The 26659-nt window shown below is 42.2% G+C and overlaps 1 protein-coding gene across 6 annotated transcripts in view; it reads left to right on the top strand.

Moving 5' to 3' along the window:
- LOC109275910 (chondroitin sulfate proteoglycan 4-like) overlaps positions 1 to 26659 on the top strand; it is a 73742-nt gene that overhangs the window by 30156 nt on the left and 16927 nt on the right. For 4 of the 6 annotated variants that reach the window (XR_008423698.1, XR_008423699.1, XR_008423697.1 and 1 more), the window contains exons 6-9: positions 5926 to 6124; positions 9542 to 9673; positions 12060 to 12125; positions 19002 to 19174. Coding sequence is in view for 3 of the 6 variants with exons in the window: in XM_053906991.1 (XP_053762966.1) it covers positions 5926 to 6124; positions 9542 to 9673; positions 12060 to 12125; positions 19002 to 19174 (570 nt within the window). In the remaining 3 variants the exon portion in view is untranslated. The remainder of the gene's footprint in view (positions 1 to 5925; positions 6125 to 9541; positions 9674 to 12059; positions 12126 to 19001; positions 19175 to 26659) is intronic. The other 2 variants (XM_019464341.2, XM_019464342.2) reach the window with 2 other exon arrangements.

The following is a 26659-nucleotide window of genomic DNA, read 5'->3' as shown; positions in this document are numbered from 1 at the left end:
CCTGGGAATGGTTCTAGCTGGTCACATTGGTAGGCCTACCTCTGTTTTCACAGATTCTTGTTGTGCTAGTATCTACTGAATTCACTCTCAGCAAAGCGATCTGAGAAGTAGGTTGTCGCCAGAGTGAGGGATTGTAGGTGTCAGCGATGATTAAAGCGCAGTTATAAAAGCTTACGTTTATTGTGTGCTTACGGAGTATAGTACTGGACATCTTCCAGAAGTGGTATCATTTTCACAACCCTACAAAGCATCTTGTTATGAATGTCCTCATTATAATGGGCACCCTGAGACCCAGAGCGGCACCAAGGGAAGGTGTGGGAAGTCTGACTGTCTCACCATCATGCTCTGCCGCTTTGCCCGCCACCCATGACTGACTCAAGCTCTGCCAGTGCATCCATGTGATCAAGGGCTGTCTTTATTAGTAAGAAAAAAGCCCCAAAGCTGTTGTGCCTCTTGCTCCTACCAAAGTGGACTTTACGGAATAGGTCTGCGGCAGTTGGATTGGCACGCAAGCGTTTGCCCAGGAACCTCGTCAGAGGAGTTGGGCATTTTGCTGTGTGGTGCAAAACTGCAGGATGAGGAAGATCCAGGGGAGTGGCCTAAATCTAGACAGACATGGGGGAAGAGCTGGAGTGGGCTGAGGGACAGGAAGACCGAGGAATAAAGTAGTGAACTCTCAGGCTTCCTCGTGGAAAGGAACTGAAGCCCTCTCCTGGGTTTGGCTTGCAGCTTTGAGGTGCTGTCCGTTACAAGATGCACCATCAACTTAACGATACTCTATTGTACTGAAAGATTCCCGTCCATTTAAGGCGTTCAGAACATTAAAATGTGGGAGGAAAAATGTGTACATTAGACTGTGTACATTGTGTCTTCCCTTTAAATTAGCGAGATACAGTCTCTGCCATGAACCTTGTGCTTGCTCAGGCCGTTTGCCCAGATCCTTTCCCCCCCGTCCTCAATATCGGAGAGTTTCTCTCAAGAAGAAAGGAAGAGTAGCTGTGGGCAAGGGCCATTTCCTCTCTTCTTACCTTCTTCCCTGGATAGCCTGGATCCAGGCCAGGAAGGGGCGACTTCCCAGTTTTAATGGATGTGGTCATTTGATACTGGCTCTTTCTGAATTTATTCAGTAAGAATCTCATTCCCTGCCTTGAACGTTCTGGATTAAAGTTAGAAGAACAGAGTTCAAGTGTTGTAACTTGCCCAATTTAGGCAAAATTTCTCTGAGACTCCTCTTCCTTGACAGAAAAACCGTGATTGAGTTGTGGGTTGGTATACGTGTATGTGTAAAGATACATAGATTACATATATGTATATTTATTATAAAGAATTATATATATATACATGTATAATAGATACATATATTATATATATGATAAGGAATTATATTATCACATATTTATTATAAGAAATTGGCTTATGTGATTATGGAGGTGGGCAAGTTCCAAGATCTGTAGGGTGAGTTGTCAAGCTGGAAACCCAGGAGAGCCAATGGTATAGTTTCACTATGAAGGTCACAAGAAGACCTGATGTCCCAACTCAAAAGCAGTCAGACAGAAAAGAATTCTCTTTACTCCCAGGAGAATCAGACTTTTTATTCTCCTCGGGCCTTCAACTGATTGTATGAGGCTCACCTATGTGTGGGAGACTTCTCGGCTTTATTCAGTCGATTGACTTCAATGTCAATCTCATTCAAAAACATTCTCATGGAAACACCCAGAATAATGTTTAACCAAATATCTGGGCACCCCATGGCCTAGTCAATTTGACACAGAATATTAGCCATCATAGTCCCGAGATTCTATGCTGTCTTTGACTCTCTAAACAGAATCTTCTCAAGACCTTCAGCTTATCACATGACCACTTACTCTCCTTACTTGTCATAAGAGCTTGGAGAAGTGGCAAGAAGGGTTATCTGCAGTCTATTTGGGAGAAGGAGGTGGGGGCATAGAGGGTAGACTCACTGATAACATCTCAGACTCTGGATAGGACTTCACAGGCAGAAATCTGAATGTTAACCATTCTGTCATAGCATTTCAAATACACCCCTTTCTCCTGAAGTATTTTAAACAGCATGCCATTAAACCATGGGACTTGTGACTGGTTGGACTCCAAAGTCATTCAGTGGTGCAGGAAATCATTTCCGTTGTGACACCCTGGAGTTAGGACGTGGAGTTAGACCAACTCAGGTGAATCCTTTGCATTTTATCATGAAATATATTCTCCTGAGTACTTTTGTATTCAAGTATGACCAGTAATTTCTGGGCATAGCTGACCAAACGTATCTGTGTCCACAAGGGGGCTTCATTTTCCTGTTTTTCAACTTTGGCTTTCAGTACTGTACATTTTGTTTTGTTGTTGTCTTTTATACCCAGAATAGAACCATTTGTTTGTTTCTGATAAGTACTTGTCATCACTAAAAAAAGCTTTGAGGGCTTGGGACAGTGGAAGAATTAGGGCAGCAAAGCCTGAGATTTTGACTGAAGGCCTAGAAGGGTCGGATAGTGGGATGGTAACTTTAGAAACACTTCACATCCCTCACATGAAGCTCAAAACAGAGGTCTGGGTTTTTAAACATTAGGATCATAATTAGGATTATCCTGGATTGTAATTAGGTCTCTAAATTCCACTGGCCTTCTGTTTAATTTAAAGGTGAATTAAAAAAAATTTATTCCAATAAATGCGTTAAAATTTTTTTTAGATATGACTATTTTACCAATGACTGGGCACTAAATCGAGCCTCACCCAAAGCAGTGGGGCTGTGAACTGAACTAAATTTGGTTTGAGTGGAAATGAAGACCTGAAGTTACCAGGTCTTGTTTTGAGTGGCAGGTTTTCCACTTGTTTTGAAAGATGGTATATTACAGAGGCAAGAGGGGGCAAAAGGAGAGTAGCACGGGAGAGTAGCCACAGTGGAAAACATGCTTCATCCAGCTTCTGTATGCACAGTCCTGGAAAAAATGAGTATCTACGAGTCACAGGAAGAGAATGGCAGTGCATTTCCAAACCAGCTTATGTTCCTAAAGAAAGGAGAATAAGACACGTGGATGGATTTTAAAATGTAAAAAGTGAAAACGTAGACTCAGCGGCCTTGGAATTTTGTTAAATAGTCCAATTGTATATTTTAGAGACACTGGCGGCTTTCCGTGATGAACTGAAGACCAAAGCCTTATCATTTGAACATTAGGCTGATCAGCAATCCTGGGAGTGATTAAAAAACTGATGTCCTTAGAGGTTAGGGCTGAAAAGTCCTCAGTGGGCATATTCCCAAAGCCAAGATATAAGAGCATCCATTGACAGTACAATCATGAAACAGATGAACTATGCACCCCAAATTATGGAGAGATGCTGTGGAATTAAAGAAAAGCTGAAGTTCATGTTATAGAAGGGCTCCAGTAATGGTAATCATGATTTTTAAGTAATGTTAAAAAAAAAAAGCGTATTCTATCTTTAGAACCAACTCTGATGAAGGATATGGATAATGTAAAGCTAATATTTATTGAATTCTTACTATGCGCCAGGTGAAGCTTATTCTAAGTACTTTATATAACTCAAATCACTCATTATCCGTAATAATTCTATCATTCCCAGCTTACTAATTAGGCAATTAAGGCACAGGGAAATTAAGAAACGTGCCCAAGGTTACATAGCTGAAATGGTGTATCATGCCTCATATGAAAATGTAGGAATCATGTATTTTCTGATATCCCTTTCTCAAATTCTATTTAAATAGTTATTAGATAATGAGTGGGAATGAATTAAGATATTTCATCAGCTCCCTACACTACTAAGGAAAGCAGCCCCTTAGACCAGAGAGGTAGCTTTTAAATCACTTAGGATTGAATTTTTAAACAAGTTGGTAACAAGCATAGATGATAAGGCTCTAGAGAGGCAGCAAAGAATGACGTAAGCTTGAAAGTATGCATAGTGTTTCTATAGGGAAGACATTTATAAATACAGATAGAAATATGAAATTTTAGTTAGCGATAATGCCACCCATTTTTAGTGTTAGTGAAATACCATGTGACTGCGTGGTTATAGAAACTCAAGACAGCCTCGTTCCATCAAATGTGATTCAATGTCTAAATATATATTTTCATCTCAACATGTTCACGACTGAATTCCTGATCTTAGTTCCCAAATCCACCCTATCTGCAGATCTCCTCATTTCAGTTGATGGTCATTCTGTCCTTCTGGGTTTTGAGGCCCAAACCAGGGAGTCGTTCTTTCATTCTTCCACCTTTCCTTCTTCCACACCTCACCACATCTGATTCATCGGAAACCCTGTTGGCTCCTTCTTCAACATGCACCTAGAATTTGACCACTTCTTACCACCTCAACCACTTCTGGCCACTCTGTTCTCTCATCCCTCTCTGGGATTATTACAGTCACCTGCTAAGTGGTCTCCCTGCCTCTACCCCTGCCTTCCCATGGTCTATTCTTGACACAGAAGCCACAAGGGTTCTGTTAAGGCCCAGTTACTCCTCACCTAAAGCCCGACAATGATTCCCCATTGCACTCAAGTAAAAGCCAAAGTTCTTACAGTGGCCATCAAGACGCTGCAGGATTTGACCTTCCACTACGTTCTTGACTCCTCTTCTTGTCTTCTTCATCTCACTTGTTCTTCTCCTGCCATACTGACCTCCTTGCTGCTCCTCATACAGCTGAAGCTTGCTCTTACCTTTGGACTGTTCCCTCTGCCTGGATGTTCTTTCCCCAGATATCCACATGGCTCCTCCTTCACTTCCTTCCAGTTTTCCTCAAATGAGCCTCCTATTTAACATTCTCCCACTTCTGAGCCCCTCATTTTGATCTATTTCACTTTTTTTTTCACAGTGCCAGGGAACTCCTAACAGTCCACGTTGCTCATTTCTTTATTATGCCTGTTGTTTCTTCCCCGTATCCCTTCATCCCCTCCTGCTGGAATGTAGGCTTCATGAGGATAGGACTCTGTTTCTTTTACTGATGAATTGTAAGCACCCAGAACATTGCCTGGAACATGGTAGATGCTCAATTAATGGTGAATTGTGGAACGAAGGTATTTAGGCAAGGTAAATATATCTTAAATTAGAGACTATTACTCAGAAATAATTGTGGATGAGCTACCCGCACAGCAAACATTGCAAGGCCATAGGCACCAGGTATGTGTTTTCCTGCAAGACAGGTAAGATAAAGGAAAATGTTTTCAGTGTGCAATGTGTGTTTTCCCTCAAATATTTAAAATCTGGTGAAATCATTCGCCTCTTAAAATAATAAATAGAAATCCTTAAATCAACCTCATGAAGTAGGTTCTAGGATTTTCTAAAATTCCATGTGGAATCTTTGCATATGCTTCCATCCTTAGCATATGCCAAGCGTACAGAAGGAGCTTAGCAGCCATCAACTTTTATTGTTATTATACTTTATGTAAGTAAATGTGCACTTTAAATAATTAATTTTGAATAAATAATTACAAATGCTATTTTTTAATTGGGACTTCATAAACCTCATAAATTCAACAAACACTACAGCATGTCCTGTATTTCATCAGGTATTTAATTATATGTCTGTTTTGAATTAAGAATCCTCATAGTTTAAAAGCTGTAGTGAATTGCTTTTGTTTTTTTTTTTAATCATTATTTATTTTTGAGAGAGACAGACCTTGAGTGGGGGAGGGTCAGAGAGAGAGGGAGACACAGAATCCAAAGCAGGCTCCAGGCTCCGAGCTGTCAGCACAGAGCCCGACACGGGGCTCGAACTCAGGAACCGCGAGATCATGACCTGAGCCGATATTGGACGCTTTAATTGACTGAGCCACCCAGGGGCCCCTGAATTGCTTTAGTTTTTCAATCTTTGTGCAAGAAGCCAGAGTAGCATAGCTATCTAGTTTACTTGTGGGATGTGATTGGAACTGGTCTTTGCAAGATCTGTGCTTCTCTTCTTTTTAAGGTATGGGCGAATTCTGTCACCGAGATTACCAGTGGGGACCTCTGTGCGGAAGATGAGGACTCCTCCCCACAGGACCTCATCTACTGGGTCAGTCCACCCAGCAATGGGCATTTGGCTCTCAAGTCCTTTCCTGGCCAAAGCATCCAGAACTTCACCCAGGCTCAAATCAACAAGGGCCTGCTAGTGTTTGTACACACTGGTATGTCATAGAGAGAAACGATGTGAAATTAAAATATGTTTCGATCAGAGGCTAACATGAGAGTCAAACCTAGCAGTTGCTGACTGAAAACCACAAGCCATCCCCAAACCCTCTGGGCCCTGTAATTTTTTTTTTTAAGTGGCACATTTTTGTAAGGCTAATGATAGCAAACATCAGAGAGCACCTATAACTCACACATGGCTTACTCACATGGTCATGTAAGGTCGATGCTCAAATATAACGTTCTCAGAGAGCCTTTTCCTGACCTCCCATTAAAAGAGCATCTAGTCTTTGTCCTTCCCCCTCCCTTACTGACTTCCTGACATGGTAGTAGAGACTGCTTTGTTTATTTGTTTGTTGTCTGTCTTCCGCACGAGAGTGCAAACATTTGTTGAAAGAATGAAATTATATTGAATACCTATTACGTGCCAAGTAATGGTCCTTATGTTAGAGATACATTAGTGAACAAAACAAACATTAAATAGGTGAACACGTGAATAAACTAATGAGTGACTATAACTGTAATTCTAAAAGACTCTGACATTAAAAGCCTTTTTTTTTTCCTTCCGTTAATCAATAATCCAAACAGTCACTGTAAATCTGCAGAAGGGGTGATCCAGCCTGGCTTTGTTTCCAGGCTGCCCTTGTCACTGGACAGGGAGGGGGAATGAGCCCATTCCCAGCCTGTAGGAATGAATGGGAAGGTGTAAGAGCCAGGGGGCATGATGGGAAAGCTGGCAGTCATACCTGGTCAGCTATTTTTATTAACTTCTTTGAAAATATAGTAGAGAAAATAAAGTTAAAAAAAAAATCTTCTAAATTCAAATATAGTAATTTCCTAATCTTTGCAGTTAACGGAAAGAATCCCCAAATAATCTGAAAATAATTTATTATGTGAGCGCTCTCAACTAGCGGTTCCAAACCCGTAGCCTGAGGACCTCTAGGGTTAATTTTATTGCAACAAGATACTAAATCTACCACATACGGACCAAAGCATTGTTCCTAGACTGGATGATCTTTTCCATGTATGCATGTTCTCATTTTTTAAATGTGTGCAGATGTGCTGATTAATAAGATACAATTCATTTAAATAGGCACTGAATTAATAGGAAGTTTCCGCCAACGATGTTTGGTTTTGATTATTAGATACTGACAATCTGAGTATTATTAGACGAGGGCCTAGAAATGTTTTTATTTTTCGAAAAGATTATCATATTTTCAAAATCCGGAGGACTGTTCTAGCGACTCCCCCAAGGGAAGTTTCCGATTCCTACAACTATGTAGTTTGCAATGAAAAGGAATCATTGACTCTCTGGCCCTTGCTGGCACCGCAGGAAGTGTGGTCACATGACCCACTTCATTTACTCTGCAGAAGTTCTCTGAGCCATGCGAGGTAGTGACCCCATTTTAGAGATGAAGAAACTGAAGCTCAGAAAGATGTAAGTTGATCTGACCATAAAGCTGGGCTTTCTCCACTCTCTGCCACCCCACTGGAGGCCAGAGTCAGTTGAAGAACTACAGTGATTATTTGCAGTGAAGGACTAAAATGAAAATTAGCGCTCTGGATTCATTTAATAGTCAACTACCAGGTCCGTGTTCGCTTTTGGCTGGTAAGGAAAATAATTTCTCCTAAAAAAGCAGGAAGGACAGTTAAGGCAAGCTCTTTGAAAGTCAATCCATTCCATCTTCTAAACGGCTGCAGAGGCAGTGATGACACTCAAAGTGGCTGGAGCCCAGCTGCAGGGGGGGCTGTTGCTGACACCAGCTGGTCCCCTCAGCTACATCTGTCCATCATCGACCCCACACACAGGCTTAGGTTTAATTAGTCCCTCTTAGCATTTATATTTGCAAAGTGCTCTGCCATTAACCTAATTCATTTTTCACATAACAACCTAAGTAGGTTGATAAAGGCATGACGTGGGAGGCTAAGTGATTTCAGGCTGCCCTTCGCAAAGTACTGTCAGAAAGATCTGAGGTTGTACAACAGAAAATCTATAGGTCACCCCTACGCTCACGTTTCTGTCCTTTCCTCTTTTTGGCCATAGTGTGATGGTTAGGGCATTCCCAATATACCATTCTAGTATTCATTTTGATAGAATTCCTTTTGATTCCATTCCCACTTTGTTTCTGGATTCGTGAAATGTTGAAAGTGCCTGGTGGCAGAAAGCATTCTCTCCCTAATTTCATGTTCCATTAAATACAACTCTCGACGTGCTATTTCTAGTGAAAATAAGCAAGCCAGCAAACAAACAAATAAAATTTGATTGTGGGTCCCTGTTTTAAATTAGGCAGACTCAGAATTTTCTCTCTCTCTCTCTCTTTTTTAAACTATGACTCTTGAGTGTATTGGGAACTTTTATAAAGTCTGTAACCTTTTTTTGTGAGGACTCAGAATTCTGGGTTTGCATAGATAACAGAAACTCGAGAGGCTGGCAGGCCATCGACCAGCTCTTTATTAAATTGTGTTATTAAGGGAGTACTTGTACGTAACTGCAGAGTCTGACCCTGCCTTCTTTGTTCCTTGCCACATGTCCCTGAGGGCAACAAAGAGGACATTTCTACCCATTACATGATGCAAAGACCCGTGGGCCTCCAGATTTACTGCTGGCTGAACATTTTCAAAGGGTGATGGGAATGCGAACATCAGGCTGTCTACATTGTGAGCTTGCCTGGTGCTTTGTGAGTCAGACTGGTAAAGCGCTCCTGGGGACGGGATCGATAGGGGGCCTGTCTCAATTTCTGTAACACACACAAGTTAATTTATAACTTTATTGATAGCACTAATCCTTAGACAGAAGTGTGGGAGTACCTTTCTCCTCTTGGAGGAATATAACAAAAGCCGGGCCTGGATCACCTTCCCCACTCTTTGCCACCTTAGCAGAAAACAGCTAGTTTGAGTTCAGTGAATAATTAGAAATTATTTGGAGGGAGGGACTAAGTGTTATTTACTACCCCCTAGTTTTGACTTTAGTATTATTAAGTAAGCATTATCAATATTTCAGAAACTGCTTGTGTGTGTGTGTGTGTGTGTGTGTGTGTCTGTGTGTGCATGTACATGTGTGCAGCATGCAGACATTACTTTTGGTGGCGTAAACTGATTCCAAGATAATAAAATGCAGGTGATGAATATGTTTAAAAGATTTTTTTTAATTTCTTGGAGGTAACATCTTTGCTTTCTCTTATTAGGTCATGGCGGGGAGGAGAAATATGCATTTTAGACCTTTATTACTTTTAGTAATAAAGTTCTCTTAACTTCACATTTTGGCAACATTTGGTTTGCTGAGCTCAGTGACTCTATGAACACATTCTTCCGTTGATAGGGGGTGCTTGGCAGCGGGATCAGGTGGGAGACAGGGTGAAAGGGGGTGGCTTTTGCAGAACAACCAAAGTGACCAAGGCGTAATTCTTCTTTTGAAGGAGCCATGTCAGGAGGCTTTAACTTTCAGGTTACTGATGGTTTGAACTTTGCACCGCGACAAATATTTAGCATCACCGCTCGAGCCCTGACCATTAGCTTAGAAGTAAACCGAGGATTGAGCATCTTTCCAGGTAAGATTTTAACTCGAGTGCATTTGGGGTTAAGTGGTTTTCAATTTATTTAGAAAGTTCTACCTGCAAGGTAAGAAGTGCCATCATTTACCATCGAGTGATACCAACAACAGTTATCAAGTCACGGAAAGAATTCTGTCTTTGCAGGAACTCAGCAGAAACTAGGCTGGCTCTGTCCACCCCTTCTCTCTTTCCCTTCTCCTGCTCCTCAGAGAAGATGTGCCGGTGAAGGGCAGTGGGAGACCAGAGTCCCTGAAAGAGCCATGACGCACGTGCACTTTTTCCCTACTCCCTCCGTAGGGTCCTTGACAAAGCAAGGAGGGCCAGGCTCTGCAGTGACCATCTGAATCTTGGATTTCCTTTTTCTAAATATAAAAACCCTGTGCATCAGAGGGATGTGAGGGATTCCATTGAGTGCTGGCTTCAGGGCCCTGAAGCCTCTGGACTGCTATTTGCCAAGAATCTTGGCTTGGCAGAGATGGAAAAATCAAAGTGCACATCTCTGGCTCAATACCCTTATTGCGGGGATAGGGAAAGATTTACCCAATGGCAGAGGTAATAAAAAAGAAGAACAAATATTTAAACTTGCTATTTAAAAAGAATGCACTGAGGGAGACCAAACAGAAAACAGTTAAATTTATATTACAGTTTAAAAAAACAAAAACAAAAACGTACACAGTGACTTGTTTACTTGGTGTGTCTTACCAGTAAAACATAGATGGAGAAAGATATTAATCATTTCATTAATTATGGTTATTCTATAGTCACTTTAGCCGGTTGTTCTCAACCAGGAAGCTTTTAAAAATAGCAGTGCCTCAGGGTGCCTGGGTGGCTCAGGCAGTTAAGCATCAGATTTCGGCTCAGGTCATGATGTCACAGCCGGTGAGTTCGAGCCCTGCGTCAGACTCTGTGTTGATGGCACAGAGCCTGGAGCTGCTTTGGATTCTGTGTCTCCCTCTCTCTCTCTGCCCCTCCCTTGCTCGCACTCTGTCTCTCTCTCTGTCTCTCTGTCTCAAAAATAAGTAATAAAACATTAAGAAAAAAATTTAAAAAACATAACAGTGCCTGGGCCTTACTTTATACCAGTTACACTGGAGTGTCTGCGATAGGAACGGCCATCGTTATGTTTTCTAAGTTCCAGGTGGTTCTGAAGCACAGCCAGGATTGAGATCCATGGGGCTAGGCACTGTTCTAATCTTTGAGTCCTTACATCCATGTGAGGTAGGTGATATATTTACAGGGGACCTGGCAGGATTTGTGGCTTACAGAGACAATGTGATTTAGCTGTGCCACCAATAAATGGTGGATAAAACTCGCATACTTCTAAGGGAGACCTAGGGAAAAGTCATAGTAACTTCAACAAAAACACAGTTTTTTAAGAGAAATATTGAAAGTTTTAGTCGCCTTAGCATTTGAGCTCCTGAAAAGAAACCTTATTAAAGTCCAGTTAAAGATACGTTGACCCGAATTCTTTTATTCCCCAAACGGTTTTATGTCCCATAATTTTTCTCTGGGAATAACTGTGATGTTTTCATCGATTTTTTTCAAAGCAATTTGGGTGGCATTTAGTGTTTAAAAATAAGCAAACTAGGAATCTGAAAATGTAGTAATTTACCAAAAAAAAAAAAAGTTCTGAAACCAGAGTAAATCTGGTTGCCGCAAAAGACTAAATACTCTTCATCTATTCTGGCTAAACTCTGGTTTAGTAATTGATGACAGTTGTGTTAGCCTACAGGGGAGTTAAAGCCACCACAGCTTAGAAAGTTTTGGGTTTCTGGCACCTGTTTTACTGAATATTAGTTTAGCAAGAAAAATACGTGAAAGTGGACCAAATTGTCACTTTTGTGGAATTATGCAAAACATGTAGTTTTCATAGCCCTCTGTTTAATATTTGGGCTCAGCCGGGAGTAACTGACTCTTTTCCCTTTCCAATGTGTCCTGCCCCCATCCTGACACGGCCTCCCTGTGTCTGAGAACTCCACACCGGACCTTGTGCATTATTCCTACATCCCAACAGAAACGGCTCCATTTTCCAAGCTTCCCCCTAGCTAGCACCCAAAGTCTGCTGTTGGTTTCCGAGTCGCCCCCCATCCCCAGATTGTGACTTGTTTCCAACTCCAGCTCCTGGCCAGTAGGAAGGAAGTTGAAGTTTCATGTACATTTCCATTAGGTGGCTATGTCTGATAAAATCTCCACTTGGGTGGGTGTGGAAATGACAAGTGCAGAGTCCCAGATTTACGAGTTGGGATGGACCTGACGGGTCAATTGGTCCAGTTGTTCTTGGTGTTTTTCCTATCTTAACGTCCCGAGTGGTGCGGGCCCCTCTCAGATCTAGTGTGGGCGTGGTTCGGATGACCACACCTCCTCCTCTCTCTAGGGAGGCAAGTGAGCCTTGCTCAGTTGGCTTCTCCACTAGCCACTGAAGGATGTTGGTCTCTGCTGCTGTGTGAAGGTATGGGGGAATGATGATAGATGCCCCACTCTTCCTCTTCCCTCAGGACACCCCCCATCATGACAGGTGCTGCTGAGAACAGGCTCTGAGTGACCTCTGCCTCCCTCATCTATTAGCCAGTACTTTGGCTGAAAGGGAAGGGAGGCACTCCATGCCCCCCTTCCAATGTGACTCCAGGTGTCAGCTGTCAGCTACTGCTGCTCTTGTCAGACTCCAGTTGACCTATAGGTTCTAAAATATCAGGGAAATTCTAATGCTTTTTATAGAACTATACATTTTATAAAACCATAATAGCAGGAAATCTATTCTTGTTATAGAATGGACATTCAGATACTATCACTACCTGTGTTTTTACTGTGCTTTTCATCTTTATCTACTACAGTGGATTGTTTTAAGGATTTAAATGAAAGAATGTCTATAAAAGGAAGTTGCATCACCCCTATTTGGCATGATGCAATGTTGATAAAAAAACATTGGTGCTCAGGCAGTTTCAGAGTCATAGAACTAATAGGAATCATAAGCTCAAGACCGAGTGCCAACTCTCAACCCCAAATCTTGTGCTGGAATCATGGCAGCTCTTCTCCTTTCTGTGCGTGACTGTGTTCCAGGGCTGTGTCCATTTTAGAACAGCAGTTCTCCGAGAACGAGGTCATCATGGAGGCTCTTTATTTTGTCTCTGCGATATATCATTGGTGGATTGACATACACAACCAGGAGAATATGCACAGCAACTTAGTAACGGTGATGATGATGTAGAAATTTTGTGTGTTTTGTTCCCTTCGAGTAAGGAAATACGGCAACCCAGCAGGAGTTAATTATTTTATTTTATTTTTTTACTTGTACTAGTCCCCATACCAGTTGGACTTTGACCACCAGCCTGACAGACTTTGGCCATGTTATTTTGCCTTCCTTGTGGACTCAGTCTTAAAAAGTGGCCCTGACTTGAGACCTGTAAGAATTTGTAGGATGAGCCAAAATACTTGTAGGAGTACTTAATGGGTGACCATTTTAAGGTTAACCATAGCTTCTGTGCCCTGCCTAGTTTGAAAGGCATTTTTTAACTCAGTTATTTTAAAGTAGGAAGGACTGCAGTTCTAAATGGCCTCTTTTTGTGTATGAATGAAGAAAAAACATCTACTCAATGGATATTTTAATTTTGTTATTTTGTGTATGTATATGTATAAATACTCATACGCACATACACACATGTTCTATTTCTTCCTGCAAAATTTATTCCCCAGATAATTTTATAATTTTATAACCAGTTTCTCACCTTGAATGCTACTATCGAATGTGTTTGTTTTTCTTTAGTTGTGACATGTTAGAACATATTGTGACCTCAGGACCTAGTTTTTCTGCATATCCAAATGGTACTTGGCTCTTTTACAAAGAGTGTTGGGGAGGGGTTGACTTGGAGAGTTTTTTCAAACTAGTCTAGAATATAAGCTTACACAGTAGCTGATCAGTGAAGGGTATTCATAGCAGACTATGTTACTTAAATCCCTTTGGGGTTCAGTCATGCTACAGAGGGAATCACATCTCACCAACGGGCCATCTGTCCTTTGAGGTGGGAATTGAGGGAGAGAAGAAAGCAGAAGGAAATCACACTGTGTTGTGAGAGTTTGGAGCAGAGATTCCTAAAAACTTTTTAGTCAGCTAGTCTTGCAACACTGATTTGAATATTGTAAGACTTAGTGGGAGATAATCCAGAAGTGTAAGAAGATTGTCAATTCTCAAGGAAAAAAATGAAAGGCTTACTAATTGGTGAACTAAGAGACTTAGACTTAAGAGTACACTAACCATGCATAGCATATGCTAAGGGTCCAGTGAGTAAGCGACCACTGGGTAAGCAACATGAGTTCAGGGGAGGGAAATCTCCCACAGACTGCAATAGTCAGGGGGAGCTCTTTGACCAGACAGGTCCTGAGCTGTCCCTTCAGAATAAGTGCATTTCAGTGAATGGCAACAAAGAGGGGTGAGCATACCAGAGAGCCCAGCATGGCTGTGGAGGAGAAGACCAGGGAAGAGGTTTGGCACGATGTGTTCGGAAAGTGGAGAGGAGAATCTGTTGGATTTGTTGAGTGATTCATCATATTTCCTAACTCAGTTATCAGTCCAGCACTGAGCTTAAAGTAGTATGGTATAGACAATATAGTGTCAATTTTAAAAATATTCATTTCGGAGTAAGTGAGACCTACATTTGGCTGTTAGGCAAATTGGTTAACCTCTCTGACACTTTTTATCCCTTCTTAGTGAGGAAAAAAAATCTGTATTTCTTGGGATTGTCATGATATCCACAAGGAATGGCAGGACTGTGTCTGTGCTGTTTCCTAGTGCATCTCTACCCCTTATGTAGAGGTTGTCATGTGCAAGGCACTTGCTAATGTCTGTTGAAGAAATGAGCAAGGCCTTCTAGCCTCATGACCAGGAAACTCTGGCTGTTATGGAGGTGGTTGTTTTTCATCAAACAAACACAATAGGATATAAGTATGTTTGAGAAATGCTGTATTTAAGAGAAGGATAAAGTAGATTTCTTTACTGGGAGACTCAGAGTCTTTCACATGCAGATTTGCTTTTCAAATCTCTAAGAGGTGCATATGGAGTGAGGGCTAGCCAAACAGATATGGTCATGAGCCTTTTATTGCCACACTTCTTATAGGATGGTCACTCTATGGAATATACAGGTAGGTAGGACCTTAGAGAAATCCTTCCCAAATTAAGTGCCTGGAGTTCACTGATGAAAATATCAGTGCTTGCAATAAAACGAGGTGGGGTGAGGGGAAAATGGTGTTTAGCTTTCTGTGAATTGGGCTGGACGAGAAAAGATGCTCATCAGTCAGTTACAACATGGAGCCAGCTAGTCTTGCTGACTGAGCATGCCCAGGATGGCTGCTGAATAGGAATTAAACCCTAGAAACCCTTCAGGGTTAGGCAGCTGGACAAGGGAATGGGGACTGATGTACCCTGGCTGAGAGAAAAGCGCTCTCAGTCTGGAACATCTCTAGTGGGTCTTCTCCCCAAAAAGGTTAAGACAAATGATATTGTTTTAAAGAAAGAATCCCTCCTATCCACCACTACCTGCCAAAGGTAGCCCTGGAGGTGAAGGAATAAGTGAAAAGTTAGAGTCCTTTATAAGAAGGAGATAATTAAGAAGGCACAGTGGGATGGATGCCTGAGTGGCTCAGTTGGTTAAGTGTCCAACTCTTGATTTCGGCTCGGGTCATGATCTCACAATTTGTGAGGTTGAGCCCCGCGTAGGGCTCTGCGCTGACAGTGCGGAGCCTGCTGGGGGCTCTTTCTCTCTCTCCCTCTCTCTCTCTCTCCTATCTTGATCACATGCTCTCTCTCTTTCAAAATGAATAAATAAGCATTGGAAAAAAAAAAGAAGGCTCAGTGGGGAAAAGGTCCAAAGAAAAGCTGAAGATAGAGAACTTTGGGTACCCAGAGACTGCACACATAAAAACACAATCCACCTGACAGAATGAGGGAACCCTATGTTGGCAGGTAACAAAGAACGGGCCATAGTTGACTTCGTGTAACACTGACTATTGGCCTCCCCTGGCAACCTCAGATCCTGGGCCCCCAGCTCCAGAAGCTGGAAGAGGGCAGTGTCTGCAAACATTTCAGCAGCAAAGAAGTAAGAGAAATGTGGGAGGCAGTTACAAGCATCACATGAGTATTTTGGGGTAACTGCCAAAATTGTGCCAAGGGAGTCCTGAACCCAGGCCTGAACTGTGTCCCTGAGGCTGACATTGGCAGACACTCCTGCCTCACCCCTAGAATACCAGGACTTAGTACCCAGCCCAGGGGCTCAGACATTTTGTTTTGTTTTATTTTGTTCTGTTTTTCAGATCTACAGAGAGGTATACTTAACAAATTTTTAAGATAGCCAAAGTATGCAAAATGATGATTTGATATACCTGTACATTGTGAAAGGATTATTCCCCCCATCAAGTTAATTAACAAATCTATCACCTCATATATTTATCTTTCTTCTTCTTCTTCTTCTTCTTCTTCTTCTTCTTCTTCTTCTTTTGGTGAGAACATTTAAGTTCTACTGTCTTAGCAAGCTTCAATTATACAGTATATTGCTATCAACTGTAGTCACTGTGTCATACATTAGATCCTCAGACCCTATTCATTTCATAACTGAAAGTTTGTATTGATTATCAACCTCTTCTTATATTTTCCATCCCTTGGCAACCACATTTCCACTCTCTGTTTCAATAAGTTCAACTGTTTTTTTTTTTCAATATATATATATATATATATATATTTTTTTTTTGTAGGTAAGTGATAACATATAGTATTTGTCTTTCTCTCTCTGGCTTATTTCCCTTAGCATAATGCTCTCAGCTACATCCATGTTGCTGCAAATGACAGAATTTCATTCTCTTTAATTTTTTTAAATTTTTATTTATTTTTGAGAGAGACAGAGAGACAGAGCATGAATGGGGGAGGGGCAGAGAGAGAGGGGGACACAGAATCTGAAGCAGGCTCCAGGCTCTGAACTGTCAGCCCAGAGCCAGATGCGGGGCTTGAACTCAGCTGTGAGATCATGACCCGAGCTGAAGTTGGATGCTTAACCAACTGAGCCACCCAGGCACCCCCAGAATTTCATTGTATTTAAAGCCTGAATAATAATATATATTATATATATGTATATATATATATAATATATATATATACACACATATAATATATATACACACATATATAATATATATATGCATATATATTATATATATACACACATATATAATATATATACGCATATATATAATATATATATATATACACACACATATATATTTGTATATATGATTTGTTTCTTCAAGATTATGGTTTTGTTTCCTTTGGATATATACCGAGAAGTGGGATTGCTGGATCATATAGTATCGCTATTTTTAATATTTTGAGGAACTTCCATACTGTTTTCCACAGTGGCTGCACCAATCTACATTCCCTCCAACAGTCCATGAGGGTTTTCTCGTCTCCACATCCTCACCAGCATTTGTTTTCTTGTCTTTTTGATAATGGACATCCTAACAGGGGTGAGGAGATATCTCATACAGGTTTTGATTTGCATTTCCCTGATAATTAGTGACGTCGAGCACTTTTTCATGTACCTATGGGCCAATTGTATGTCTTCTTTAGAAAATATCTATTCAGCTCCCTTGCTTATTTTTAAATTGGGCTATTTGGCTTTCTTGCTACTGAGTTGTATGAGGTCCTTGTATATTTTGAATGTTAACCTCTTACCAGATACGTGGTTTACAAATATTTTCTCCCATTCCATACGTTGCCTTTTCATTTTGCTGATGGTTTCCTTTGCTGACCACTTTTCAGCTTGATGTAGTTCCAACTTGTTTACTTTTGTTTTTGTTGCTAGGCATTTTTTAAAATGTTTATTTATTTTTGAGAGACAGAGAGAGAAAGAGAGAGAGAAAGCACAAGCGGGAGAGGACCAGGGAGAGAAGGGGACAGAGGATCCGAAGTGGGCTCTGTGATGACAGCAGAGAGCCCTGTCACAGGACTCGAACTCAAGACCCACAAGATCATGAAGTGAGCCGAAGTCGGAGGCTCAACCGACTGAGCCACCGCAGGGCCTTTGTTGTTCAGCGTTTTAAAGGGAGCCTCCAAATCGAAGGCTCAGAACAAAGCTCACACGTCTAAAAATCTTACCCAAAGCCAGCTTCCCCCTTTGTTAGTTAGGTCCCACTTTTAAGAGCTTGATATGGTTTAAACACTGTAATTAGTGGCCCTCGCTTTCTAAGGCTACAATACTTGATAAGCAAAGCAAAACAGATGTCGTTCAGGAGGCTTAGTTCTTATTAGGTGGTTGACTGATGAACTTGCTTCATAAACAATTTATAAAGTGCCTACTTCAGGAGCTACCCTGCGCAAAGCATAATGCTAAGCCTTTAGCAGGGCTAAGACAGAATAGATAAGGTGAGATTCTGGGCCAGGAGGACTATGAGACTCTCTTTCAGACCTGCCACCCTGTAAGGCTGGGGACATTCCCTCCCAGTCAGTGTGAAGTAAAGGGGTATGTAGTCCGACTCTGTGCTCCCAAACTGTGGTCCACGCACCTTCTGCTCTGTGAACTGATAAGAAGAGAAAATATTTAGAATTTTGTATGCCACTCTGACCTTGCTGTGACATTTTATTGTATTTTATAAAACCATCAGTGAACAGAGGATTGGGGGAGGAGGGAAGCCCTGATCCTTCACCACAGACCATTTGAGAACCACTGCCCTACCCTGCATGTCCCAAGCCTCTCTGGGCTTTAGTTGCCACATGCGGTCGCATTTGCACACAAACTCGTGTGTTCCTGGTTCTTTGTCCCTTGGCATTTGCAAAGGTCCCTCCCTCCCCACAACGTCCGTGAAGCCTGCAGGTCTGGGGTCCTCTGGAAATGTTTCACGTTTGTTCAAGAACCCACTTCTTCCCCAGATGCCCACGGATGGACACTCCATTGAACACACACAGCCACAGGCAGGCCAGGGTGCGTCTGTCGCCCCCAGGGGAGGGCACTGTCTCTTGTTCTCTCGGCCCACATAGCCAGCTCCCCCGTCCTGCACTCCGAGCCACACACACACTGCTATTGCCTTTTACCCATGGGATCAATAAGCTGTGCAGGACCAGGCGGGGACTGGGGAGGAATGTTTCCCTCCTTCATCTCCAGCCCTAGTGGGCAATCACATCCTTAAACAGATGCCTTCGGGATCATGAGCCCCTCACAGCACAATTTCCAGTTAGAGCTGGCCAGTCCCGTGTGTCTTCCAGAATTTTCAGGGCTCTTTAAGGATCATTTTGTTATCTGGCAGCCTTCATAGGCTTCATACTTAAATGCCTGCTTTCATCTTCACTTAGGTTCCACGAAACCCCTTTCATCCGGTGACCTGAGAGCTGTGACCAATGATGCGGACAGCACAGGAAACAGAACTGTAACTTTTACGGTTATAAGTTCCCCTAGACTTGGGAGGTTGGTGCGAGTAAGTTCTGACAACAGCACAGAGGAGGTTTCCGTGTTTACGCAGACTCTGGTGAGTCCTGACATCCATGCAGCTGGGCAGGGCTGGGTGGCTGTGCAGGGTGGCCCCTGGCTCGCCTTCACCCTGTCAGGCCAAGCTCACATGCCCCTTTGCCCAGGCAGTTACGCATTTCAGCTGTGCTGGTTTTCGATACCAGACATTTAGTAGTAGCACAGGATGACACAATTGTCCGAAAATGCTAAGCAAACTCAAACTCCGTGTCTAACACATAAAAAGGAATCCTTTTATCACGAAGACAGATTTTTAAAGGAAGCCCAAAGCAGAGGAGCGGGAATAACTCCTGCAGGACACGTCTGGGTAACATTTATATTTAATGCGTAAAATTATCAACATTATTTAGTATTGTATTGTTAGATGTGTATATATAAATCTGTATTTAATCTGTGGCCAGAACCATCTGTTTCAAACTTCACTAGCACTTTACCACCCCACCATCCACGTACCTTTTTATTTAAATGGATAAGCTTTCTTGAATATGATTCTTGCATGCTGTTCACCCTTCTTTCTCCATTCTTAAACAGTGGGTACGCAGATTCGATAGCTGATTTGGCTGGAGCGTTACGTGACTAGGAAATTTTAAAAAATCTGAAGTCATGTTTAGGAGAAATAGCAAGAGTGCCCACCTTTCACCTTAGAGCCATTTCTCTCCAATGTGATATAGGAGAATTGAATCTGGCTTTTGCCTTGTAATTGCCTTTGTCCGGGGTGCATGGAAGGGAGCAGATCATGAGGCAGTGCAATCTCTGAATGTAGCACTGAAAAGAGGAAGTATAAATTCTCTAGTTTACAAATGCACTCTGGAGGAAGAAAAAAAGGGTTGGGATGAACGCTGCAGTGTGTGGGGAGCTTAACGCATCAACACTTGCCCAGGGTCAGTTTGCATTTTAAATAATGACAGGAATGATATCAGTCCTATAAAGATGCCTTGGCTCTTGCCCTCGTTCTTTAAAAAACAAAACAAAACAAAATTTAAAAAAAACCCTTTTTTACGGTGATCATGCCAAGCATTAACTTCCACTGGTTTTCACTGCAAATACACAATCTTTTAGCTGAATGTGGTCTAACTAGGCTTTCGTGAATATGTAGCCAGGATCCACTAGGTTATGCTGCGGTAACAACTCTCAAATGTCATGACTGACAGTAACAAAAGTTGATTTCACGCTTATGCTGTATATGGGCTGCGAGGTGCCTACAGGTCTGCTGTGCACCTCTCCTTTATTCCAGGACCCAAGGGGAGGGGGCAGCCCCTCTCTTGGACACTGCTGTATTTGCGGCAGAGGAAAAAGAAGTGACGCTAGAAACACACAATGACTCTTAAAGTTTGTGCTCAGGTATGCCAGGTATCACTTCTGCTCACATCTCGTTGACGAAAGAGTCACACGAACAAGCCTGATGTCCGCGGGGTGGGGAAGGACGGTCCTCTCACAGAGAGCAGACCCTGGATAATTGGAAAATGACAGAACACTCTACCATAGGGGGCTAGCCTGGTAATCTGAAAGCTGTTTATGATACATTTTCCTATGAAAACAAACCACTTTCATCATCCAATGCCATTATAAACAGGCATTAAAACGCCAGCCTAGTTAAAAGGCTTGAGGGCAGGCAATAAAAGTCTTGATTGATTAAAATCCAATTATCATAAGGTTTTATTTTTCCTCTCATTATTCCTTCCTCTTTAAGAACCAAGAGGCAAGTGTCAAAACATATTAGCAGTGGCAGGTGTTGCCTGGGGCAAGTGAGGTGTTAGATTGGGGCTCAGGGCTATAAGGGCCCTGCCAAGGGGTGTCCGGGACCAGAGACCTTGGGCCCAACTGTTGGTCTTTGCTGTGGGCACAGGGCAGGCTCATCTGGAAGCACAGCCTGGGCCGTGCCACAAGTCAGGCATGCTGAGAGAGGACTTTCGTTGTTCTTGAATGGACCAGATGTGTGGCTCTTCTCAACATACAAGGCCTTTTCCTCTCCAAGCCAAGCACCCACCGTGCCAGCAGCCCGTCCTAGTGCTTTTGACTCAGAAGACAAAGGCAAGCTCCCTTCATTGTATACAAGGCCCCAGATTGTGCATCAAGTCTTGATGCGAGTATATTCCTGGACACGACAATTCCTGGGTCCTTGAGCAGAGCATAGGCTCGAAGACAGCATGTGAGATATACTTAGAGATGTAGAAATTCAGCCCAGTGGCCCACACTCTGTGTCTGTGGTGTGCGAGTGTGAAACGAACACCTCATTTATGAATCGGGCGCCCTGTGGCTGCCGCTTGATCTCCTGCTGACTGCTCATGGCTGACGAGAAGTCTCTTGGCTTCTGAAATCAGACCTGGATTAGCTCTGTGAGTTAGGGCAAATTACGTGTCTTTTGAACCCCAGTTTCCTTATCGGTAAAATGAAGAAAACAGTAGTAATGATAATTGAAACCATTTTGAACATTCATCATGTCCCAGGCGTCGTCCTAAGCTGTCTTCTGTACTACTGATGATCTCACTTTATAGGCTGGGATCCTAAAGCACAGGGAAGTTAAGCAACCTTCCCACAGTTACACAACTCAGGGGCAGCCGAGTCTTAACTTGAACCCAGGACTTCTGACACTAAGTCATGCTCCTATCCACCAGGCTGTCCTTTCCTCTAGGAGCGTGTATGGATTAACACAGTTGACGAGTGCAAAATGTCTAGGACACCATTCCACACGCAGCAGACACGAACTAAATGCTAGCTAAGGCTGCTGTTACCCTTTTTGTTCTTGGAAATGTGTGAGGTTCCTTTCCTCTCCCAGTACCTAAAAGACTGGTTTCACAAGAGGAGGCAATTTTCTGGGACACCAGAATTGGCTGCCATGTTTATGCTAATGTGCTACTGTGATCTAATGAATGGAAATGAGGTCATTAGAAGAGGGTGACATTTGCCTGTCACCTGTGACCCAATTACTGTGTCCCTTTGGGGGAGAGCCCCTGGTGTTCTGGAACACATTTCCCTGATGAGAGCAAGGGGCCTGAGGAAATGTCAGGTCCTCACTCCTGGATGGAGCTCTTCAATATTGAGCAGAACATCAGCTGGAAGGCAGAATGAGGCCAGGGCTGGGAGGCCTCCAAAGATCCTACCCCAGTGGACAGAGCAAGGAGGACCCAGGGGAAGGACTCCTCCCCAGAGCAGCTGCTGCAGAAAAGTCGAGATGGTTTGCAGGATATGTTGGGCTAAATGCCTATGAATAAACATCATCGAAATACCCTGACTACTCTTTCACTACAATAGTCATAAAAAAAAAAAAAAAAAACATCAATAATGTGGGGAAAGGAGAGGGTATCCTGAGCAAACTCTGTAAGATAGACACCAAAGTGTGTCTCAGTGTGTGTCTGACTCAGTGTGTGTGTGTGTGTGTGTGTGTGTGTGTGTGTGTGCGCATGTGGTGTTTCTGAGTATGAAAATAACACATGCTTATTATAAAAATAAAATTAGAAAACATTAAAGTGGTACGTCTGTATTGTAAAAAAAAAAAACAGGATACCATCAATAAATTCAATACACCTGGCGTTAATCTGAAGACATTCAATTCTGTTTAGCTTGTGTGTTCAAAAATGTACAGTTTTATTTGTGACTTGGGAAGAGGAAGACACTTAGTATTTATCTTCCTAGCTTTCCCATTTCTAGATCCTCTCTCCTTTTTCACATGCAAATGGAATGTAAATCGTTTCCTAAAATCTGCAATTTTATGGCCTCTGTTGAATAGGATACTGCTAGAGACTCTGGGCCATTTTATCATGGCTCAGATTTACTACCCAGCAGCTCCAGAACAATTTGAGATATAAAAGAAGGGGCAGAGGCAGGCTTTGGAGGTGATGAAGATAATCAAAACCTTTTCTCTGGAATTACTTAATGAAGACATTTATCAAGCACGTATTACGTGCTTTGATTAGCCCTCTTCAGTTTAGTTGGTGAAAAGAGACATGACTCAGGCAGGAATCAAGTTCAATTGTAAAGGGAGTTTGGAACTATGCAGCCATGTTCATGTAAGCAAATGGCTTTGATTGCTTTCTGGCATTCTGTACCAGTTTTTCTAACTTCAAATTTTCAAATTTCAGTTAGCCAATAACCTGCTAAGTGTCCAATTGGGAGAATGTTTTAGGCAGTTGATGTTTGAGTTCTCTTTCACACCTTTACCTTAAAGGACTAAATTGTTTCCAGCCCTCTACCACTCTCAGCTGGGGAGGCAAAGCCACCGTATCAGTGTGCACATAAAACCCACATCCTTTCTTGGTTTTTTGATGGATAAACAAAAATGACCATTTTAATCAGTGACTCTGGATGGCTTTAGCTTGTGAAAGAAATCTAGACACTCCATGATGCTTAATATCATACTTGATCACAATAATTGCAGGCATACATTTGTTACGTTATAGCTCAAAATATTTTCTTATCCCAGAATAAGCTCACCATTGTTTTCAAACCATACCACGTCAGCCTACCAAGATAATCAAGTAACACTCTTGTTTTTTGCGGTACTATCACATCCGCCTAAATGGGAAAAGCTAAATCACAGAACTTGTGCTGAAAATCTTATATCCTGAAGAATTAAACATACACCGAGAACGTGAATCATCAAATTTTTGTGAAATGGAAACTTTTTACGTTTGTAGACATTTAGTGTTCATTTCAAAGAATGTGTGAACAAAGTATGAATCGAATTCTTTAAGGCACTAGTCTTTTCCAAGGAGAGCACAGGGCTAATTGAGTGATTTTCATTCTGGTGCTTGCTTAGATAATTTGGAATCATTAAAAAGCAAAGTGTTCTGGTTTTGAGGTTTTTAACGTCTGGCCTTTTTTCTTTTCCATAAAGCCAGGAATTGCATCTTAGCCATTGTGCTCTTGTGGCAGGATGGTCATCCATCGTTGTCTCTGCTGCGGCAACACAAACACAGCCTTCCAGGGCCACGCTTAGCAAACAATACAATGGATTCTGTGTTGTGAATTTTGTCCAATTACCTCTTCTTCCAGAGTCTCAGTCTGTTGCTCAAGATAACGCTCACATTTTAAGAAATTGCAAGCACATTTCCCGTGGGATAGAAATTAATTTATCACAATTTAATGGCGAACACAGTGGGATCGCTGAACTTTGGCCCTGTAGTTTTCTGAGCAGAGAAGGATCAGTGTCTTTGTGTTAATGATCACTCTGGCCTCCCTGTCCCTACTTTCCTGAGGTCTGTTCAGTAGCTAGCTCCATGGTAACTAGACCCAGTGGTCATTTTGGGCACTTCCCACCAGTGTTTTGTTTTAGTAATTTGGATTTGTCACTTACCTACTCATTGTTCAAACTGGAAATTGGCTCATGGGTCCTGGCCCAGTAGCTTTGAATAACCAAAAATGTTTCTTGTTCTTAGAACTGTTGGCTCTTTTTTTGAAAAAGCAGATAGAACTAATATCCATTTAAATGAGAGCGGTTTATCTTTTTTCCTTGTATTAATTTCCTACGGCTGCTATAATAAATTGCCACAAATTTGGTGGCTTGAAATGGCAGAAATGTGTTATCTCATAGTTTTGGAGACCAGAAGTCGGGACTCCATTTCACTGGGCTGAAGTCAAGGTGTCAGCATGTTGTTTCTCCCTCTGGAGGCTCTGAGGGGGAATTCCTTCCTTGCCTTTGAAAGTTCTGGTAGCTGCCAGTATTTCTTGGTTTGTAGCTTCATCATTCCAGTCTCTGCTTCCACCGTCGCTTTCCTTTCTCCTCTTTTGTCTGTGGCAAATACCCCTCAGCCTCCCTCTTGTACAGATGTATGTGATTGCAGTTACCTGGATAGTCCAGGGTAATTTCCAGTCTTGGGATCCTTAATGACATCTGCAAAGTGTTTGTCAAAGAACGTAATATTCACAAGTTCAAGGGATTTGGCTCTGATATTGGCCTACTACATTATTTAGCGTACTACATACACTTCTCTACAAAAAAGCAAGATGTCCCATACTACCTTCTATTTCTTCCGAATGAATTGATCACCTTTTCTACAATCTTGTTTGGTAGTTTAATTAAAGGTTTCCATGCTTTTAATGGCATAAAGCCTATGAAAGTCAATGTTTACTTCCATATAATGTGGATTTGGACCTTTAATGGCATAAAGCCCATGAAAGTCAATGTTTACTTCCATATAATGTGGATTTGGACCTTTCTGACAGGGAGGGCTATAGATGGCTATATTGTTAGGCTCCTTGAAAACCTTGTTGATGTGGCATTTTTATGGAAATTGGCTCAGTCATGGAGGGGGCATGGGTAATTATTTGGACTTGGTTTTCAGTTGCCCATTTCTAGCTGGAGAGTTCCAGATATCACCATTTAGGAACTTAGGTCTCCTAAAAATGCCTCTTCTATCCATTCTCATTGAGGATAATCCCTTCTGGGACTTAACCCAGTTCCACTTTTTTTTTAGCATGATGCCTGGGGTGCACCCTCTAAGCTGTGACTCCCTGGGCTGCCCCAGACTTGTGACCTCTTCTGGGAACCTTGAGCCCTCCATACCCAGCTGGTCTCTACACACGTGATGGTGCCAGCCCTGGTAAAATTAATAAAGGGCACAGAAAGAAGAGTCATTTATCTGAGCTCATCCTTCAGGAGCACAGGACCTTGTTGTCGTCCAAACCTTAGCGTATAGGACTTTTTGGTTAGCCCAAATGAAATCTTAGAGGCTTTACCATTCTGAATTGTTTGGCTTTCTACAGTCTCCTTTCTCCGTGAACATCTGCCCAAGATAGAGACTTTTTGGACACTTCTGTTTCCCTTGCTTCTTCTGGACAACAATTGTCCTATCTAGAGACTTGGACCTTTAACAAAGCCATCGTGTCGTGGAGAATCAAGTGAGTGGACTGTATGTGACCCTTTCTCCCTCCCCCTTTTCCCAGCTGACTCTAAGACAGTATGGTTACTCTCTTCTCCAGTGGGAATTTCGAAGCTGTGATTGACTTTTAGGCCCCACTGTGGGAAAGATTAGTGTAAAAGGCTTATGCTGTGATTTTCTTATCAGGACCATAGGGAGCCACATTTACAAAGACCCTCGGAATGAAGAGATGCTCCAGAGTGCTCTAGCCTGCCTTTGGCTGAGTTTGACAGTGTTATTCTCTTAACACTCAGTCCTATCCGCGTGTACTTTTGTGGACCTACAGAATGTGCACACTATTTTAGGGGAAGAATGATCAGATTCTATATATCAGAGTGCTCCCACTTCACCCCTGGGTTCATCCAAGGCACTCTTAATGACCCTTAGCTCTCTGCCTTCAGGTTTCAAAAGCTTACCTTTAAGAAAATAGATGTCTGCCAGTCACCTTGGGGCCAGAAAGGGATTGCCTTCAACCTTGAACCAGGTGGAAACTCATTCCCACCTTCCTCCCTCTAAGGTCCTGTGAGAAAATTTGTCCCTGATATACAATGGCAGTGGCATAAAAGAACTGAAATACAGTTTTTCTTTAACTTGCCTTTTGTAATAAATACAGTATATAGAATGAGCTA

This window comes from Panthera pardus, unplaced genomic scaffold, assembly GCF_024362965.1.
Source record: "Panthera pardus isolate Hobbes unplaced genomic scaffold, ASM2436296v1 HiC_scaffold_2, whole genome shotgun sequence".
NCBI classification, from domain to species: domain Eukaryota; kingdom Metazoa; phylum Chordata; class Mammalia; order Carnivora; family Felidae; genus Panthera; species Panthera pardus.
The sequence above is the reverse complement of the archived record's forward strand: the minus strand, read 5'-3'. Positions and strand labels throughout refer to the sequence as shown.